Below are 20,793 nucleotides of genomic sequence, written 5' to 3' on the forward strand. Positions count from 1 at the left end.
AGTGGGAGTGACGCAAGATCTGGATCTGCCGTAGATGATGCGAGCACTAAGTCGAATAATGTCCTTATCGTCGTTAATGAAGTTGCTAATTAAGACGGATCTGTATTTGCCGGGGGTCGGGCGATCGACTTCTGCCAGACGAATTATGCGACATATTTCACGAATGTTTTTCTCTCTAGATCAAGCATTGTTACCAATGTCATAGTTACCAGACATCAATGCATGTTTTCGTAACACAAAACGTTTCTCGAAACGTTTAATGAAAAAGTATTTGCGTACAGCGACGTACTTAATGAGCGCGCAACAGACTCGTTTAAACAAATATGTATTTTTAGCGCAAAGTGTACTTTGCATCCTCTTCTTTCCGTTCTCTCGTTCCTTAAAATCAGTTGAAGAACAGGCCAGCTGCAATTTCGCGAGAGATGTTTCTCTTCTTATCGGCATTACGCCCATACTTAAAGTCTTATTAGTAACACGGTAATAAGTTAATAACATTCGTTTGTTTTTCCCGGGTGTTTTAAGAGGCTCGTAACATTCTTGTGAGTCACGAGATCTTTTTTACGAAAGATAGTAGAATAATTGCGTGATTCTCAATAGATCTTTCATGTTTAATGGTGACAACATCGTCGCTCGTGTGTACATAAAATGATTTAAGGCCAATTTATCACATTAATGGTAATACGCGAACGCGTGTTTAAATATCAAACATTGAACGATATTACGACACGGTGCAATGAAGTTTTCTCGTACTCTCTCCCTAATCCATTCTTATCGATGTAATTTGCCTTTCTTTCTTTCGTTTACATCTTACTCCGAGAATGTGTCATAAATATCTCGAGTCTGAATTATCGAAATTGTCTCGAACTGTGAATTTTTATTAGAAGATCGTATACCGTTGTTTTCACGCAAGTACGATTCTTATTGCTCCATGACGATTCTGTTAACTTTAAGATTCGATTTACATGTAAGATACGGGATATAGGTATGCAATCTTAGTCCTTCGCGCCAGTAATATACATTTTAAGCGAGGTTTGTACGATCCAAGTTCATATATCATCGCCTCTTATCACGTATTATAAACGTAACACCGAAATGTCGGACTGCATCATGTAGTGCTCGTGTAAAAATAAAGATACATCAGTGTGACGTCAAGAGCGAGGTTTCGAATGAAAAAAAAAAAGAAAAGGAAGAAGAGACCGGAGCTTCAACAGGGAAACCTCGTCTCGCTTAGATGGCACTTTAGAGAGCGCTGTCCGCAAATTTTATTTTTCCCCCGCGTTTTCTATGTTACCACTATATTTTGTACGAGAAGTTTCAAAGTACAGGCTACAGGTCCCGCCAGGATACATCACTCTATTGTTCTAGTCTTCCAACTTACTCTAATTCTTATCCCAGCTTTTGGCTCATGTTCTATTTCTCTCTCTTTTTATTTTCTATCTACTTTATTGCTAGTGAAGCTGCAAGCTACGATACTTCGGAAGAAATATCTCTGAAGATGAATTTTCTTTGTAACAAGGTACTAATACGTTCTTACTTAAGGATGAGTCTAATCCTTTCCAAGAAAATTTATCATTAAATACTACGCTGTTCAAAACACTTAATGTATTTCTAATACGTATGCCTCTACTGAGTCAATCAAGTAAACAAGTCTGAGAGATGAGAAGATCTTACGAGCTTGGTCGGTATTATTCGTATGACACTTTAATGAATGAAAAAGCGTATTCCGTGATAGATATTTTCGTGGACCCTACGTCAATCGATTTTCGGCATGATTTTTTAAAAGCAATAGTTTTAATATAATCCCCATCCCAGTTTTCCTATGCAAATCTCATTGCAAAGTCCGTATGCAAATTTCCAATGTAAAGTTCAAAGCAAACGCATTCAGAAGTTAAAATTCAAGCAAATCCTATTTGAAAAATATGACGCTCGCTACCTGTCTCATATGCCAAAAAGTTATTCCAAAGCATGCCAAGATATTACTAACGATAAGCTGCACTCGCCAATAAGAGACCCGTTATTAAGTAAGAGTATCAAATTTTTATATGTACGTCCGATCTATGTAAACGTTTTGTAAGAAAAGTTAATCTTCTCAGATTACGTTCTAGAATATACATATTTTTGTTATTCTTATACGATGGCTCAAGAAGGTACTTCAATGTGCCTGTATATATTACAGGCTATCTATATCTTCATCCGTGCGTAATAAAAATAACCTAACCACGCTAATAATATTACTAATCAAATATTCCGCAAAATCAATAAAAGAAGCACTGTATATATTAAATATTTCCAGCAAACATCGTTACCTTAAAGTAAACAGGCAAACTACCGTTCAACCGGATGGTCGAAATCTACGAAACGAATAAGAACGTCGATCCTATTTGCGTTAGGAATTCGTCGAGAGTCGAGAAGCTGTCGAATCGCGGCGACAAGCGCAGTTTCCCGATCTGTGCGACGTCGCCGCGATTTGGCGTCGATCCAACCGCGTCTCGTGACGCACAGAAACAGACCGAACGCGACGATGCACGCGTCCTCGCAAGAAAAATCCCTGTCCTGTTTCCGACATCGCCTTCGAATCGAGCAGACGCCACGCTATCCCGTTCTCGAGTGTTTTTCGTTTGTCGAACGCGAGCTATCGCGAGCTTGGAAACTTTCCTAGAACGACCGCTGAACAAACTGCTAGCCGAAATCCGACAGGAAATTCGGCTGACGAGTTGAGAACGTTTAAGAGCGCCGATTTGAGAATTACAGGAAAATGCTTTAAGTTACGCCGTCGAAGATTTATCGTCCCCTAAGAACTAGAGGAAATTGTTTCCTATTCTTTCCTTTCTTTTTCTTTCAGAGCTAAGCGAGGACGCAATTAAGGAACAATTTTGACTGTCGTTCTAGATCCCTAGTTTCAATTATTTCAATTATACGTTATTATCGTTTCGGACGTTGTACAGAGTTTAAATGCTTTCGTAGAATTTTAAAAACTCGTAGAAAGCTTCGATTTCGGTACGCGTTTGCATCCGGTGATGATTCCACTTTCAACGTTATCCTAAACCTCTTCTTCCTTTCCTTCTTGTTTCGTTTAAAAGCGAAATACTCGTGTAATTCATCGAGCTCGCTTAGTTTTCCTATAAACACATCAAGATGAAAACTGATCGATATAACTTTTAAAATAGTTCTCCTGTTGCGAGGCTTTTGTCTTTACTTTTTCTTTTTTCTCCTTTTTTTTCTTTCAAAGCAGTTTGATTATGCTCTCGCTGGTTCAACTCGCGAGATCACGACCACCGTCGTGTATTAAAAGAGTAACGAAAAAAGCAAGGAAAAATAATAAAAGACCGAAGCTCATGCAATATGCATACAATCCGTGCTGGCAAAGGCCGGAGCAGCTGATATGGTTTATCGTTAATCTCCGGCTACCAATTACAATACCGTTATCGCTGATGCTCGTCATGCGAGAATTTTTCTATAGAGTCACCGAAACCATCGTCGAACTCGAAATCTCCTCCGAATAATCGTTAATTAAACAGTCTTTTCGCGTATGACGATTCACAAGTAGTCGCCGTACTAATCGAGAATCGATTAGCCTCTTGGGAAATCCTTGGCGAATGCGAAAATTTCTGTTTCGACGATATTAAAAGGAACGGATAGAAGGGATATATTTGTCTGTCGATGAAAACGCGTCTGTTCCAGAGCGAATTTTAATACTCGATTTGTAAATCAGCTACCAAGCGAGAAATCAATCGGTAATGAAAGTTTCATGAGACGCGAATTTGTATCGCGACTCGTACGTCACAAGTTTCTGTTCGTTCGCGTTGCTTCTGAACGGAGCAGACGGGATAAAAGAAACAGATCGACCGTCTCGGAGGATTGCTTTTTACGCAATGTTATTTCGGGTTGTCACGGTTCATTATATTCGTCTCGTTGAATACGATTCCTCGAGAATCGAATCGCGACGAAAAGAGCCAAGCTATCGTATTTACAGCGGAGATCCTTTCTTCCTTTTCTTTTTTTATTCTCCATCTCTTTTCCTCCATATATGACACTATAGAAACGCAATAATTTGAAAAGCTGCGCTCGATGAAAACTTCAATTAAATTTGCAAGCAATCGCCATTTACGATTGAACCGCAACGTTCGGCCAGCCGTAATAGCTGGGAAACGAATGTCCAAAAGCGAAACGTTATAGAATCGTATCAAATGCCTCGGTCGTATAATTGATTCATGGATGCTTCCAGTAAACTCTTTTATCATTCAATTTATTCTTCTTTCGTTCGTCGTTCTCGCATCTTGCAATAGAAAGCTTGCTCAGTTTTATCAAATTTTCATAATAACTCTTGCAAAACTTTACATGCTATTGAAATCGATCGAGATTCTTCGTCGTTCTTCTAACACTTTTCGAGTCTTCTGGTACAATAATCTTAATGGTTATTAACGTTATGATGACTGGCGAGAAATATTCAAAGTCGTTAAATTTTCCTACAAATAACAAAAATCATATCTTATCTATTGTTGGCGTGAAACTAAACGATCGTCATAGCGTTAACGATCGACGGATAATGCAAAGGGATTCCTTTCTTGTCAAATTCGCGCTTAAACTTTGTCTCTTCGAAAAAGTTCCAGCTTTCATCAACCATGGCGTTACCGCTTCGCTGCACAATTACTTTGTAGATCGTTCATAAATCCACGAAGTGCATCGATATCAGCAAAGTAGAAGGTCCTTCTTGTTACAGGTCGGCGAAGTGCACACGAAGTGGAGGCTGAAAAAGAAAAAGACACCGTGTAGCTGTATCGCGTCGAGTTTATCGGTAGGCAGCGAGGTGCAGCTTTCCCTATCGCGCCGGAACCGTCGATCATCGTTCGGCGAAAGCAATTTTCCCGTGAAAAATTCCAGAAAAATGTCGTAATGCCGTTAAACGATTTTCGGTCGATCAGCTATTTAAAGGAATAGGAAATACTTCGATCGATGGCTGGTTTATCGAGTAGGAGGTAAAAAAAAAACTTGTGTCGGTCGATCGAGTTCGAACCTAACATTTCTTTAGAAATAGATTTTGAACAAAAGTTTGCGATATTTCGAAGCGGTTGGGTTTTCAACACATTTTTCGTTGCTCAAGAAATTTCGAGAAGAACAAAAGTACCAAAAGCAGCGATCCGTCACAGTCGGTCCGATAAAAATTTCATTGGCCCTGGCTGATCGGAATCACGCGTCGCGAATAAATTTGCATCCGCTCCCCAACTCCGATAGGTCGCAATGGATTTGCCGCTCTCCGAGAGCCGACTAGCATCGAGACGTCGATTTAATTCGCGGTCTACCAATTGTTTGTCTCGTGACAACCGTTCTCGTGATCGATCAGCTTCCGTGAACTCGAAGCACGTGCTCTCCCCTCTACGTAAGTAGTTTCTTCTACCAACGAATTAATCATACTAGCCGGCGGCTGTTGATAACGAGCAATCAGTTAAATTGAGATCGTTAAATCTACGCGAAGCTGCCATTCGTGATAACCACAAGGGAATTTTTTCTACTGGTTTTTTTCGGTGCTTATACCGAATAAAAAACACGTAACAAGTGTAATCTTTCTAACGTTGTTTGCCCATGACTCTTGACACCATCGATAAGGAACTGTGGAAAATTTCTTCGCTAACGATCCTCTCTAACGATCTAATTAAGTACCGCTCCTCGTAATTCAAGCGATGTCATTCATGATCGTCGAGCGTCCAAAAAGATTTTGAAACGAGACGCGTGCTGGGTAAACGAAATTCTTCTTGCGCGAGCTCTGGGTATACCGTCGTTGATAAATTGGACAGTGTCTCGTAAGTTCTCGGTTAATCGCGCGTTGCGAAATAACTGGCAATCACATGCTCGCGTTTGAATCTTACGTGCCTTTCTTCACGAAAAGCTTGTTAGATGTTGCCACTATCACTGTTTATGGAATAAGAGAAATTTATCACTGCTTCCAGCCGTCATCTCGCTTCCATAAAACAGACATCCGCCATCTCCGTTCGTTGAAGTTGACGATGAAAGGATGTTATCCGCCTTTGTTCCTTGCAAATCGATTTTACAATTAGCTTCCGTTCCAAAGATCCGCAACACGTTGACGTCTTTGGGATTTTCCTGATATCTCACGTGAACGATCAAACATCGAGAACTTTTCGTCGCAATTTCTGCGATTTCATCGGTCACGGTTAATTTCTTGTCCAGCCCCGACCTACGTCTTAAGCGAGCCACACCTTGCTTCTGAATTTATAAATCTGATTTCCGTGAAAGAGGGAAATGGATTGGGATTCAGCTCCAAGGAAGCGCGGCTCGCAAGATGCTTTCCATGGCAGGGATTAAGATTCTCCAGATTTCAAACGTGCTCTCGAGATCTCCTGAATGCAGTGGATTATAAAAAAAAATCCCTCGTTCTACGGAGAGAAAAATATACGGCACGAAATGCTACTTTATCAGAGGAAGCGTAAAGTTTCCTTGGTTTTTACGTAGAATGTAAGAGGTTTTTACGTCCGGACAAAATGTTCGGGGTGAGATTCTAGACAAGGCGTCGAAGGCCATGGAACGGAATGGGACACTGGTAGATAGAAATGCGTATAAAGAGGAAACGTCACGGGCTCATTGTTTCAAAGTGCACGGTACGAAAAAGCTTCCAGCGTTAGTATAGCTATTGGCTAAAAACACTACCGTTACCGAGTCTTTCGTCAACATTTGACGTTTCCTTTGCATTATACGACCCGCATTGTTCTCAAACGCGCGTTAAGTAACGCGTGGCGATACGGGAACAACGCTTCGTACGATGGAAGATGAAAAAGTTGTGAAAAAAAGCTGGGTTTCTGGAGATTGACATATTTCAGTTCCGTATGTAGTCGTTTAAACGCGATAATTATGTATCATTTCTGCATCTTAAACAAAGAGAAGCGAGCTGGTCGAATGCGAATCGGCGAAGACCCTTGATGGCGTGATGATCAATTATGTTATTCAATATTCACGTGACAAGCCATTGTACGTCGACCGAAGATTCCAATTGACTCACGTGTAATTACATCTGTCACGCTGACGCAACATTTATCAAAAAAAGAATATCGCAGAAATCCCTCGATGAATTATGCAATTGACATTCGTATGAATCTCCGAAATTGTCAGTCGCGGAATTTACATTTACAAATCGATAAAATAATTCCAAGAATATATACATATATATATATACACACATATAAAAAAATATGTATATATGCCATCTATATTCTAGAAATTATTTTTATTTTAGAAGCTGTCGCTCGTGTGCTACCAAGAACGCTTAAACACACCTTCAGATACAATCAACACCTCACGAAATTAATTACGTCCTCGACCTGAATTTCTTAGCTACCTAAAGACATACTGATAAGTGTTCGTCTGGTTCCCTTCACATGTTCGTCTCCATTCGTGCACAGTAGTTTGGCGACAGAGAGCGAAGGGGAAACGAATGGGACGAGTCAGACGTCGACAGATTAGAGTTTTTCAGGGAAATTTCCGCGGTGTCGGCGCCGCGGCATGGCTGGGTGTCACGTATCTAAGTAGAAGGCAGCCGTCTGATCTTGGTATAGGGAAGGAAGGCGGTGGCTCTCTTGATACCTGCAGACGACAAGGACGAGCGAATGAAATTGACTGCGGCGCCGTGCGTTTCACGGTGACTGCGCCACTTGGCTCGACCGTACAAGTAGCTCGTTCCTTCCCTTGTGATTTCACCGGGGCGCGTCGACGAGTAGCGACGTAGCTTCAAACTGAGCGATTAAAGCCGAAGAAATCTTTCCTTCGAAAAGAATCGAGTAGAGTAGAATAACGAGAGAGAAAGAGAGAGAGAGAGAGAGAGAGAAGCAAGAGATTTCAAGACCAAACGCGACTCAATTTGAAGTTGAGGTAGATCGGAAAAAATCGAGGTTAGGGTTTAGAAAGCTGCAGGGTCACTGGCCCGAGTTAGATACGATTAGCTAGAGGATGATGCATCTAGTTCTCTGTGTTCGTTTCATGTTGTACGGCTGTTCGATGATTCGTCCATCGCTGTTGGATTAATTGTCACGAACGAACGAGTTTCGATAGGCACGCAGAAAACAAGTGGCTCGTGTGTCACATGCCAGCAGCGGTATTTATTGCCTTATTTATGACACCGAGGCCGACGTATCAGCTGAACTGGAGCAGATGATTCCAGTTGCGTTATATCTATGCACGCCTCTATCGTTATTTACATAATTCGTAAAGTTTCGGCGAGCTTGATCGCTAGAAAATGCGTGGGGTAGACGCGATAGGAGAATTCACAAAAAATCAACGAGATCTTTGATAACCCTAAAGCGAATTACGTTCGTACGAACGAAAGTTCTCGTACGTAATTTACAGAAGGAGAATAATCGTGTCGATATAAGTAGAAAACATCCGGGATTCTAATTTTTAATTACGGATTAAAATGCATGATAACTCCGCTTCTCCTCTATCCGCAGAAACATATTCTGTTTAAACGTGCGTATTCTTTATCAGAGATAAATTACATAAGAAAAGAATCTTAATCTTTTAATTGATCTCTCTCCAAGTAATTCTGCAATTGATTCACATTTGTTTATCAAGTCTGCAGAGAACAAGCGACGTTACTATAACTCAATAAAGAAATTCGTACTGTCCCATTTGTTTTAGACGAAGAAACAATTCCGGTTAAAGAATTCCTGATCCGCATACGAAATATTCTCGCGAGGAACGTGGTTCGGAGCGGCCGACCGTTCGATTGCTCGGGCGAAATGGGTTAAACGCAGCACGATAAATAGCTTGCAATTGATTTCGCATTGTAACTGCGGAAACGAGAGTCGAGGCTCGAGGATATTCGCGAGTGTACGCAGGTATGTCGATGGAACAACGTCCAATGGAATATTTCCTGATTTCCGAAAATCAACGAGACAATAGCGAGTTTGTGGAGTCGTGACAAGGATCGATAACTTGAATCACGCGTCACTAAACTGTATGGAATGTATTCCATAAAATTGTAAAAAAAAAATTAATAGAAAAAATTGCCCGCCAAAGAAATTTTTTTCTCAATAGCGATTGATTCAAGGTAACACGATTCTGATAATGAGATTGTAATTTTTCTATAAGTATAAGAATGACGTAAGTGTAATAACGTAAAAGAATATACAAATTTGTACTAAGATAGGAAAGTAGATCAGGTCAAAGAAAGTGATTTTTTCAAGACACTAAATATTCTTCAAGATTACGTTGTCGACTCTTTCTTTCTATTTGGTTCTCTCGTGTTCATTTTCAGTATGCGATATAAATATTCTAATGATAATTTCTTATCTTGAGAAGTTAAGTGATTCTACTTCTTTTTTGTGATCGATGCGTCACGATATACGTACATATAAAGTTTTCCTTGACTAAATATATCAAAGATAGTTACGTCCTCGATAATTAAGAAATCTGCAAGAATACAGATATCATAAACAAAATATTTGCTTTAACGAGAGGAAAGCTCCAAATTCGATAATTTTCATTTCCTCCTTAAATCTTGATTATCAAAGACCAGTTATTCTAATAATCTCTATACTATTGTACATAGAATTTGGAATAGTACACGACAACACCACATCTACCTTTAATTTCTAAGTAACTGCAAACAAAGTGAGATTTACTGAATTATTATGCATTAAATGCTACTACAAGCACTTAAACAAGCAAGTTTCTAAGCTCTTGTTGTTCTCGGTCTTCTAAACGCAAAGAATCCGAATACCTGGCTCACGTGGCACAAACGACTGCTAGTTGATTTATATCAGCGTTAAACAGTCGTTTAGACAGAATTACGGATAGGCTTATTAAATTCAGAAGAACCATTGCGCATTGAATCGATAAACAAATAACGTAAGTGAACAAACGAGGAGCCTAATGCGGTGTGCAAACGCCGATAAACAATAAAGCGATAGAAGATAAGAAAAAGCTTTGGCAGTGTCTTACCAGTCCCTTCCACTCTATTACCCTTACCCCTTTCCTCGCACTTGCCGGAAGATAGTCTCGAGTCGATGTTCGTCGCTCTATCGCTGCGGATAGCTCTATCTCGCTCCTCGTCCCGAACATAATAACGTGAAGTGGTTTACGGACTGCGTTCAGTCAGAGTACGCGCTGCCGTTCCGATCGCATCGGATCACATCAATCTTCTATCGCTACTCGATACAGACTCGCGAAGCATCGCAACGCTCTCCACGAACACGCAACACGTGTACGTTTACGATCACGTCGTAAAACGTTCGAAAATTCTAGCTAAAGAAACGCGTGAACGCGACGCGAATCGTTTTGTCACGCAACGATCGTTCTGAGTTCTCGGCATTCACTGGTCAAGGTGTCGAAGGGAACCGAGCGCGACACCTGTAAACATAACTAAACTCGAGACTGTTTCGCGGGTAGATTCAAACACGAGGTCGTTCAGGATAAGCTCGATCTACGTCGATAGCATTGACACGCTCTTATTTTTCGCTACCAGAAAGGACTCGATAGTAAAGGAAGAAACGGCCCCGCAAGAGAGCCCAGGATGACGATCGGCGCGTCGTCCATGGTAATCGACTATCTGGTGTTCGTCGGCTGTATCATCGCCGCGTTTGTCATTCCGCTATGGGGCAAATTTCGTGGCCGTCGAAAGGAAACCACCAAAGCGGACTATGTATTCGCCACCGGAAACGTCTCGATGGGCGCCATGATGTTGTCCATCGCCCGTGGCACCCTTGGTGTCCGATCTTTCCTCGGCTATCCGTCAGAGCTGTATTACAGAGGTAGCGCCATGTGGGAGACCATCTATGGTATGCTGCTCGCGTATCCCATCGTGTGCTTCATCTTCGTCCCTGTTTACTACAGCCTCGGCATCACGTCAGTCTATCAGTATCTAGATATGAGGTAATTATCTGCGAGAATCGTGTTATTTCGCGATATTCGTGGGAATATACGTTGAGAAACGCTAGCTTGGATATTGTATCTTGGAAATTTGAATTCTCACGAAAGAAAACATCTCTTCTTCTGTCGGATGGAAAATTTGATGCCGCGATGAAGCAACCGATGTACTTGTTTCATGTAAATTTCATATTTCGAAAATATATCGAAATAATCGATGACCGAGGAAGTTAATAGATTCTGTTGTCTAAACGGAATACCAAGCGTAGCATCAGCTTTTTCTCCCCGAAATAAGAACGCCTCGACTTCGTGGCGTTTCGCTTCGAAATCACGCGGACACGTGACGGATCATGGGGAAATTTAAATTCACCGTGTACACGATGCCCGACGAGCTCGATATCGTCGTTTGCTTCGCCGAAATCAGGCTGCTTTACATTTTCAATTTACGTATACCAGCCATGACATAATCCCCACTCTTCTTCTCTTTTTCGCGATACTGCGAACCTTTCTAGACTCTTTCTTTAAATAGAAACGATTGTTTCAGATAGTTTTTAGAGTTTGATTTTTCCTATGAACCTTGAAACTACTCTCGTGTTTAACGATTATGTCCGGCCGTGTCGGAGAATAGACCTCTTGTAATTATGCTAATCCACCAGGTTCAACTCGAAGCTAGTCAGATGCCTCGCGAGCTTCTCTTACGTGATACGTAGCCTGTTGAACTTGGCCGTCACGATATTCACGCCTTGCGTCGCTCTGAAGGCTGTGATTGGCTTGCCGTACTGGACCAGTATCTTGGGGATCACCTCGATATCCGTCGTCTTCAGCGTTATGGTAAGTTTGATATTAAACGTAAAAGCTTCGAATAATGATTTTCCAGAATCACAAAAATGAAACGTTAAGCGTATCGTAATGTCCTATTGCATATAACCAAGAGGTTGAATATCCTATTAAAATTACAAAAGAATGTTTTATCTAGCTTACAGAACGGTACAGAGAAATAGGATAGAAATATTCGACTGAAATATTTTCGGAAATAAATGATATCGTTTCAAGTTATATTAGGTTATCTCATAAGTAATGAGATTTCTTTCTTATGAAAAACAATCTGACGGAAATTAACCAGTGATATATAGACTGTTGATGTTTTTATGGAAAATTTAAATGTGCAGAAGAGTACAGAATGTATATACTAATATGTAAAAATACTGTACTATTACATTTATAACAATTAAAGGCTGAAAGAATAATCCCTAGATAGATTCTATTTCTTTACTAATATTCATAAAAATGTAAATTTGCATAAACATCTGCAACATAGTGAAGTATTTCGCTCATTGTCTACAATTGTCGTCACTTTCCTATTAAGCTTTCCATTCCCCTTATATAAAGGACCGATGGTGACGAGTTCCATTGTTTTATACTCAACTCTCAGAAAAACCTCGTTACTTGTGACCTCATAAATATTCATTCGAGAACAAAAGTTCATCGACTAGCATGATTCTACTGTAACGCGGCGATGCAAACGGAGAAGAATGTTTCCAAGGACCGATGATTTTCCGCGTGGAGACTGAAACATTTAAATCGTCCTCACGATGTCCGCCGTATTTTCGTCCCATCAATTATTCGCGATCCGAGGAAGCAGACTATTCGTCCCTGCTCGTGGTGCATTTCCAGTCTAGAGGATCGTAAATACGATACGCGCGATCGTAAAACATACACGAACAGCGGTGACGAGCCATAAGTGTGAAAATCTACCGCTTTATATCGCCTTGCTTATATCGATACGTCCCCATTCTCGAATTCATTTACGCGGCCTTTAATAATCTGCAGTTGCCCTCCGCTATCAAACTCGAATCAACGAATATTGCAGACTACAAACGAAAATGCTCGTCTTTTTATTCGCAGGGTGGTTTGAAAGCAGCCATCCTCTCGGATGTCATACAAGGAGTGACGATGATCGGCGTTTCGCTCGTGATAATCGCTAAGGGTTCCGCTGATATCGGACCTGATAAGATTTTGAACGTGACGTACGAACGTGGTCGATTAGATTTTTTCAAGTAAGTACAAATATAGATTGATTATCTAAGTGCCGAAATTAAGTAGGCCATTAGGGATTAAAATCAGATGAATTTCACACGTTATTTTGTTGGACATTTATCGACGATCTCGTGAGCTTGAAATTGTTTCACGTTCCGTACGAAATATCTGTATGATCTAACCGAATAATAAATCGGTGTTAGTTCGAAGGGGACGTTCACATGGTTTTATTATTTTAACATTGGCTCTGAACAATCGATCCTCTGTGGACGTTATAGCAACATCTACCTAAGAGCAGCAATAAGATTACGAGACATTCATCGCGTAATTCTAATTCAAAACACTCGTCTCTCGAAGCGAAGCAGTGAAGAAGGAATAACGTAACCTCGAATTACAACCGTGGGTCCCTATCGAATTAGCCCAAATCCTCGTTTGCTTCGGTGCATTTTCAGTGAAAAACAACTCGAAGCGTTTGTCTCCGAGTTAAACCTGTAACGTCGGGCATTTTGAAAACGAGAACGCTTTTGATCGACTGTTACTTCAATTTCTGGCGAGTCAATAGGGCCGGTCTCTGATTTCAGCACAAATTTGGATCCCACCCTCCGAGTGACGACTCTGTCAGCAACTTTGGGTCAATTATTCATGAGCCTGTCCATCTTCGGCTGCCAGCAGAACTTTGTACAACGATACTGTAGCATGACTAGTCAACGGAAAGTCATAAAGTGAGTAATTTCTTTTATTCGACCTTACCAACCTTTTCTAGAAATTCGTATATTTGTAGAAGATTTTTCGTATCTTGACGATAATTTTGAGAGAAAATAATTTCTCAAATGAAGTTACGAATATTCTACCTCGGTAAAAATTTCGAAATTTCCGAGCATCAATTATTCGAAATCTGCCTCGAAGTTTCTGCAATTTCAGCAAAAATTACACGATATGTAGGGCGAAGTTCGTGAATACTGAAGTTGCCCATACTACTTCGAGGCACGCACAGAATTAGCATTTTACGCGACAGATATGTAAACAAGTGTCGCGTAGATAACGCCACGTGTTACAACGTGCAATGCTAAAATTCGTGTCATGGAAGAGGTCTGCCAATAAGGAAACGTTTATTAAAATTCTACGAAAAAAGGAAGTTTCCAACTGAAAGATAGAAAGAAGAGAAAGTAAATTTCACAAGTTTAATTTGTCGTAATATTTTGCCATCGCCATTCCTCGCGTTACTTCTGGCCCCTTGGAGTGGCTTTACGCCGAACAATCGAGAAATTCACCAGTGAGGGAGATCCGATGAGAATTGGGATTCATTCTGTATCCCCGAAATCGAAGCGACAGGAGTACGAAAGTTTGCCGATCACTTAGTCGACGTGTACACGGAATCGACTGTTTCCCCTGGAGCTAGACGAGGAGCAGGGGAATCCTTCCGGGGGTGATCTCGAAGATACTCTGTCCGGCCGAACGTGTCTAGTTTTCTTTCCTTCTTTTTTCAGTTCTTCCTAGCTTTATATTCTTTCTTTTTTGCACGTTCTTTCATTCTTTCTTTATCGATCGAAACAATCGAGGTCTGACTTTTTAATTAAAAGGTCAATCACAAATGGTGAAATGAGTCATCGTCACACTGCCAGAGACGCAATTTTTGCCTGCCGCAACGTTGGTTATCTTACTAAATTATTATTATGATCCGGCTGCATGAGTCGCGTGACAGCACGTGATAACCAGTCACTTCGCATTATGCAAATTGTTACAGTCGTCTGGCTGTTATTCTTACTTATGATTGTCCATTAATCGGTCCTTCTCCTCATTTATCGAAACACCGGACAAACAACAGCGTTGCTTGCTTTCACTCGTCGATTTTTCATATCGGTGCCATTTTTTAACTGCATCGAATTGGAATAAACATCGAGCGTAAAACACGTTAATGACGTGTGTGTAAGCCTGTTATTTAAAAAAGCTAAGATATGCAGCAGAACATTTATCTAACTCACATAGAATCATCTGTAAGTTAAAAAGGCTATAAATAATTTCTAGGAAATCGTAGTATCCGCTGCCGTTTAAGAACCACAGCCGCTTCTTTTCATCCGATGACGCGATAACTCCGTTTTTCATCGCCGAACACCTGCGATGAAAAGCGGACTTCTTCCCGCCGAAAGTAATTTGCGAACTTCTTTTCATCCTTCCCTTGGGATAAGAAAGTTAATTCCGAATGATTCGGAGGAAACCGTACAGGATGGTTGATTATATAACCGACGATCGAAACGCGAAAAGATCTCTGGTGACGTTTCGCGAAATGAACAAGTGACATTTGTGAAAAGCATAACCCGTCCCGTCGTGTTACCGTACAGGGGAAAAATGAAACAAACGAACAGCCGATTTCAGAGGCAATTTATCTCTCCCTTTTTCGAACGAAACATCGACGAGGACACGCGTTGGCATTCCATGCTCGCGGACGTTTTATTAGAACATAAATCCGAACAGCGACGCGTCGGTGTAGCTGCGATAAAAAGCCCCGCCGAAATGGACTTTTATTAGAATATAATCGCGGCCATGGTTACGCGTTCTCTCTTCGCGATAAAAATGTTTTCCCGTATGGATTTTTATTAGAGTATAACCGCGTGCGAGCGAGCGATCCGAAACTACCAACGATTTGTCACTTTATTACGCAATTTCGAGCAGCATTGATAAAGTTTTCATTGTGAGAACGTGCGAAAGAAAAACGACGTCGCTGTTTTGTTCTAGGACGTTCGCGCACAGAACGGATAACCGTTTGAAATTCGTCCGAAATCCAACGATACTTTTTCCTCTTTCGATTGGGATTTTACCGAGATTCGTCGCGAGAATGAGAGCTCCGATCGTAAACGTAAATAATCCTACATATCTCGTGAAATAAAACGTTTAAAATTTACGAACGTCGAGAACCCCTTGGTAGCAGAGCAGATTTTCATGTAGTTCGTATCCGCTCACCGTTTTCTGATTCGTGAAATTTTCTCCGCACTCCTCGTTACCACATAATCAATGAGCCCTCCGTCTGGCACCCGGACTGGGATTAAATGGCAGCGGGCCAAACTTTTAGCAGCAGATACTCCTTCTCTAGCTAAGGTCAACAGTATCAAGTCGACCGTATATGTATCTAATGACGTTCCTCGCTCGTAAGATCTACCCCGAATCGGTTTTGCACGAGTTGCAGGTAGAAAATAAAAGTCGATCGATTGACGAGCAATGAATAAATTGCGAACAGGAACTCTTACCATTATACTCAGGCTGTAACGCTATGAACGTTAACCCTGATAGTGTTCCACATCCTAATGGAAAAATATCTCGTGCTTCTTTTAGGACCATGTTAGCCAACATGCCGATAATCTTCGTCTTGTTCTCTCTCTCCTGGGTGGTTGGCATGGTAATCTTCGCTAACTACGCGGACTGCGATCCTCTCACACTAGGATACATCTCGAAATTCGACGAGATCGTGCCGTTCTACGTAGAAGACAAGTTCCTTAACTTCCCCGGTTTGTTGGGTCTCGTGATGGCTACTCTATTCAACAGCGCGCTCACCTTGGCGGTATCGAACCTCAACTCTCTAGCCACGGTCACGTTCGAGGACTTCCTTGGTCAGATACCCGCACTCAGGGAGTTGAAAGATAAGCAGCAGCTACACCTCATCAAGGTGATCAGCGTTATCTACGGCGTGCTGATAATAGGCGTGAGCTTTCTCGTGGCGATGTTGTCGGGAGTAATCGAGTCGTCGTTGCTGATGACATCGGCGACTTCCGGTCCATTGCTTGGCGTATTTGTGTTGGCTATGTTGGTTCCCTGTGCCAACTGGAAGGGTGCTGCGACTGGGATGATCTTCAGCCACGTGACCACTTTGTGGATAACCTTCGGACACTTGAGTATCGGCAATATGCACAAGGCGGAATCGCTTCCTCTGTCGACGGAGAACTGTCAGAACGACACGTTCTCTCCTTGGGTCACGCAGCCTGATCGCTTGTTGTACGCGGCGCTCAACGTCACGAACAATCAGGATCAAAACGTGCCATTACTTAACGCGATCCAGGCAACATCTGCTAGAGGTCCACTCGAATATTTATATAGTATCACGTACATGTATTACGCGCTCATAGGAAGTCTGTCGACGGTGATCGTCGGTATTATCGTGAGTCTGTTGACGGCCAATCCACAAGAAGACATGTACGAGCAACATCTGCTTCATCCATTAGCGGTGAAGATATCCAGACACTTCCCAGGAAGACGAAGATTGTACGCGAGCAGCACGCGGTTACAGAACGAGCAGAACGCAGCGAATGCGACTGCTTCCTCGTCGGTGACCTCGATCGCGAATGCTGCGGAAAAGACTGCTCCTCTTCAAGGAATCGTCGATGATACTGGGAAGCTTCACATCAACGTCGGTTACATGGAGAAGCTTAATGCGCTCAAGAACGTCTCGCTTGATGTGACCAACGAGGTCAGCAAAGGAACAAGGCTTTGAGAGAAGGTTCCTAGTGCGACATTCAGAACGCGATTACAGTGTTGTTCGATCTTCTCCGAAAACGAGGCTGATTTCCATTTCCCTCTCCAACTGTTGTGTTAACGAATCTTCAGGGTGAGCGAATTATTTTCCCGTAGTTACACTATTTTTACGATTCTTTGTTAGTATTATAGTCAAATAACGACCCTAGAAATATTGTTAGTAGTATTCTCATTAATCATCCTGTAGAATCAGCATACAGCTATTATTATTTCCAATAACCAGACAAACGCGCAATTTTACAGGGTAGGCGCTAGTACAAAGTTATAAGCATGAACGAATGGCTTCGTTGAGCCACATTTAAGAAACAGTAGGCGCGATATTAATCGACCGACTGTGCACGCGCATACTTAAGCGAAGTAATTACGTTAAGTGAAGTGATTCCAGGAAAGATGCGATCACGCGTGTCTAGATGCCGAGAACTAAAATTCAGTCGGTTTTTCCCCAAGGTACTTCCTAAAACACTCCCCAAACGAGCCCGCTTCGGTAGTTGCAGACTACAAACGGTGGCATTTATCGGTGCACGCGAAACTGCATCTACCCTGCTGACTCGATTTCCTCCTCGCGTTTCTCTCGTGTTCTCCTCCTTTATATTCGTTCCTCTTCCGTCTTGTCCGTTTTATGTCTTTTAATGACGAGATCGACAAGCTCTTACTTTGTTTTCCTCTTCAATCCGAGCTTCCCATGCGAAGCACTTAAAGAAAACGTAAGTTTCGTTCGAGCACACGAAACTTCGTGAGCCAATTGCGATAGAAACCAAGCCATTTGCGATAGAATCTTCATTTCGCAAATTTGTAAACATACTGTACGTTATACGTACACGCGCGTCTAATACTCATTGTTCAAAGTCAAGAGCAGAATTCGCGGGTCCTTGGCAATGTCAAGCACTCGTTTGCAGAGTTCATGTTCCCGATAATCGAGAAATTATCCGGTGTATCTATCTCGCTCCCCAACGATACGGGAAAACGTCGTTCGTTATTCGTGTTTGATGCGAGAGAAAGTGATCTCTGACATTTGTAGAACGCTCACACCGGTGACCTATGCCTGTTGGTCCGCTCCTGCGTTAGCGTGTAACGAAAGTATTGAATCGTGATATGATTGCAAAGAATCAAGTGGATGTTAATGCGTTTCGTTGCGCAAGGTTCGGATTCTTAAGGTCAGAGTTTCCCGCGACGAATGATTCACTATATGCAAATGAATGAGGCGTGTATTGACAGAGCGTGACGAACAGTTCGCACAAATTGTATACTGAACGATATTGTATATTCTACGATATTCTATGTTATTATAAGTTTTATATCTCATAAATTATGCGTTATTTTTTTAACAATATATAGACATATCTATAGAGCATAGCAGCGCTAAACACGATATATGTAAAATATAAAATGAATCTGTATGAAATACTGTGAATATTTATTTTGTTCTCTTTTTGCATACAAATATATCACGTTTTGTACGTGTTGTGTTGAAAATTCATCATTCTTTACTTTCATTCCTGCTTCACCTATCGTCTGCCTGGTTATTTATTCAAGTTGAAATATTTCGAATTTCGCACTTCAATTTACATTTTCCTGTACTTTACTCGATAAGATTATTTTACTCTGTCAATAACGAAACAGATATTTGAAGACAGTAACCTCGTTCACGCGTTTAATAAACAAATTCTAGCGCCGACTGCAGCAAAAAGATCTCTTATTGTACGAAATGAAACTCCGCAACTATGTTATACCGTTCATTCATCAATCGCATATTCAAATACCGCTACGCGTAATCCGCGAGATTAATCTATCACGTCAATCAATCGATTAGATAGCGTTATCGTTTATTCAGGTCATAAAGATATGTAGAAAGACAGAGTATATACACGAGTCATATATTACCGTGTAAGTGGATGCGATACGGAAATAGAAAGAGAACGCTGCATAGAGATTCTTTTAGTTATTGTCTAATAAGACACGCACACTGACGCTACTCGTTGATCGATATAACACTTATAACTTTCATATTTACTGTACAAACGTGTATATGTTGTTAGACGAGGACTCAAGGGGCCACTACATATCTAGAGTTCTCTTTCTATTCCTGTATCACTGTTTCAATTTGCTTACGCACTCTACGATATCTCTACGAGTCGAATCGTTCCAGCTGTTCCGACGTTTTTTCGAATCTGTCAAATCTGACTCCATTGTAATGTAAAAATCACAAAGAATTGCTTGGATTAAGAATCAGATCGCGTTTGTCGAGAGAAGCCATCAGCATCGAACGACTTTATCGTTAAATTTCCTTGGAACTAAAGTACGACAAATCTATCGATCGTCGTTTTCGACAAAAGTAAAGTTGCAAATTTACGAGGAACCAGAGGCAAGAGAATATCTATTCCGTAGAATCCCCATAGAATCTCCGTGAGAAGCAGGAATATAATCGAAATGGAGACCATAAAATTTTACTCAAATTTCCGATGTCGCAAGGCGTACCTGATAAAGAAGTTAAGGTAAGTAGCTCTTAGATAAACCTCAAAATTTAAGACTACTCTCACATTTCGAGCAAAACTAATTTGAAATACAAGAAACCTTTGTCTGAATTTTGAACTTATCACATAATTATCGAGAAATTGTTAGTAAAAGTAAATAATTAATCGAATAGGTTAATGTACTTTAACGAGATGATATATGGCGGATTTTAAAAAAGAGAGTTTTAGTTTTACTTCTGTTTTCTAACACAGAAAAACTGTATTCAAGAACCGCATCAAAATTGGCACAAGATTACATGGAAATGTCATGAAACGAATTTATTACTTTCTGTAAAACTGTTTACACACTTTTTTCTTAAGATATTTGTAGTACGACGATATCTCATAACTCGAAACTCATATTCTTTACACATGTCTGAGATTCTCCATCTAAGATGAAATTTCTTGGCTGTTGTACTTACTATGCGTGTACACTAACAAATAATTCAGAAATGGATAGGACTGCAACTTCGTACTGTAACATACGGTATTTTGAACGCCGAAATTACCGATATTACGTATTTCACATTATTTTTATTCGAAAATGGTGAGGCAAGGGCAAAATTTTTTTTTAAGTTCTTTTAAACATTTTACACAACATATTAGCATTTTAATAACTTTTTAGGAACGGTTTTCCTGTAATTAATCAAAAAGTCATTTTTACGGCTTACTATGTATAGGAATTACGTGTTAAAACTTTAAACTTTCAAGATGAATATTTCCACCTCGGTAAAGCCAGGCTCTCTGCAAATTGCATGATGCATAAATAATGTGATAAATAACGTGTCGTCAAAATTTCAAAGAAATTATAAGGAAGTCAATCTGCGCTACAAATGCCTCAAATGTTAATGAA

General features: G+C 40.8%; 1 protein-coding gene and 1 long non-coding RNA gene across 5 annotated transcripts in view; one reads left to right on the plus strand and one right to left on the minus strand.

Annotated features, from left to right (window-relative positions):
• LOC105666567 (sodium-coupled monocarboxylate transporter 1) overlaps nucleotides 1-18,903 on the plus strand; it is a 37,101-nt gene extending 18,198 nt beyond the window's left edge. For 3 of the 4 annotated variants that reach the window (XM_012317158.3, XM_012317159.3, XM_020866716.2), the window contains 5 exons: nucleotides 10,472-10,878; nucleotides 11,529-11,703; nucleotides 12,778-12,929; nucleotides 13,491-13,631; nucleotides 16,237-18,903. In XM_012317158.3, coding sequence (XP_012172548.1) covers nucleotides 10,520-10,878; nucleotides 11,529-11,703; nucleotides 12,778-12,929; nucleotides 13,491-13,631; nucleotides 16,237-17,389 — 1,980 coding nt within the window. In that variant the 5' untranslated portion in view covers nucleotides 10,472-10,519 and the 3' untranslated portion in view covers nucleotides 17,390-18,903. Of the gene's footprint in view, nucleotides 1-8,824; nucleotides 8,844-10,471; nucleotides 10,879-11,528; nucleotides 11,704-12,777; nucleotides 12,930-13,490; nucleotides 13,632-16,236 lie in introns of those variants that run through there. The other variant, XM_048412574.1, reaches the window with a different exon arrangement.
• On the minus strand, nucleotides 587-10,342 carry LOC125386402. The gene is made up of 2 exons (XR_007226517.1): nucleotides 9,976-10,342; nucleotides 587-4,747 (listed from the first exon to the last, which is right to left on the minus strand). It is a non-coding gene; the product is annotated as an uncharacterized LOC125386402 (long non-coding RNA).
• Nucleotides 18,904-20,793: the final 1,890 nt, after the last annotated feature.

Source organism: Bombus terrestris, chromosome 15 (genome assembly GCF_910591885.1).
Source record: "Bombus terrestris chromosome 15, iyBomTerr1.2, whole genome shotgun sequence".
NCBI lineage: Eukaryota > Metazoa > Arthropoda > Insecta > Hymenoptera > Apidae > Bombus > Bombus terrestris.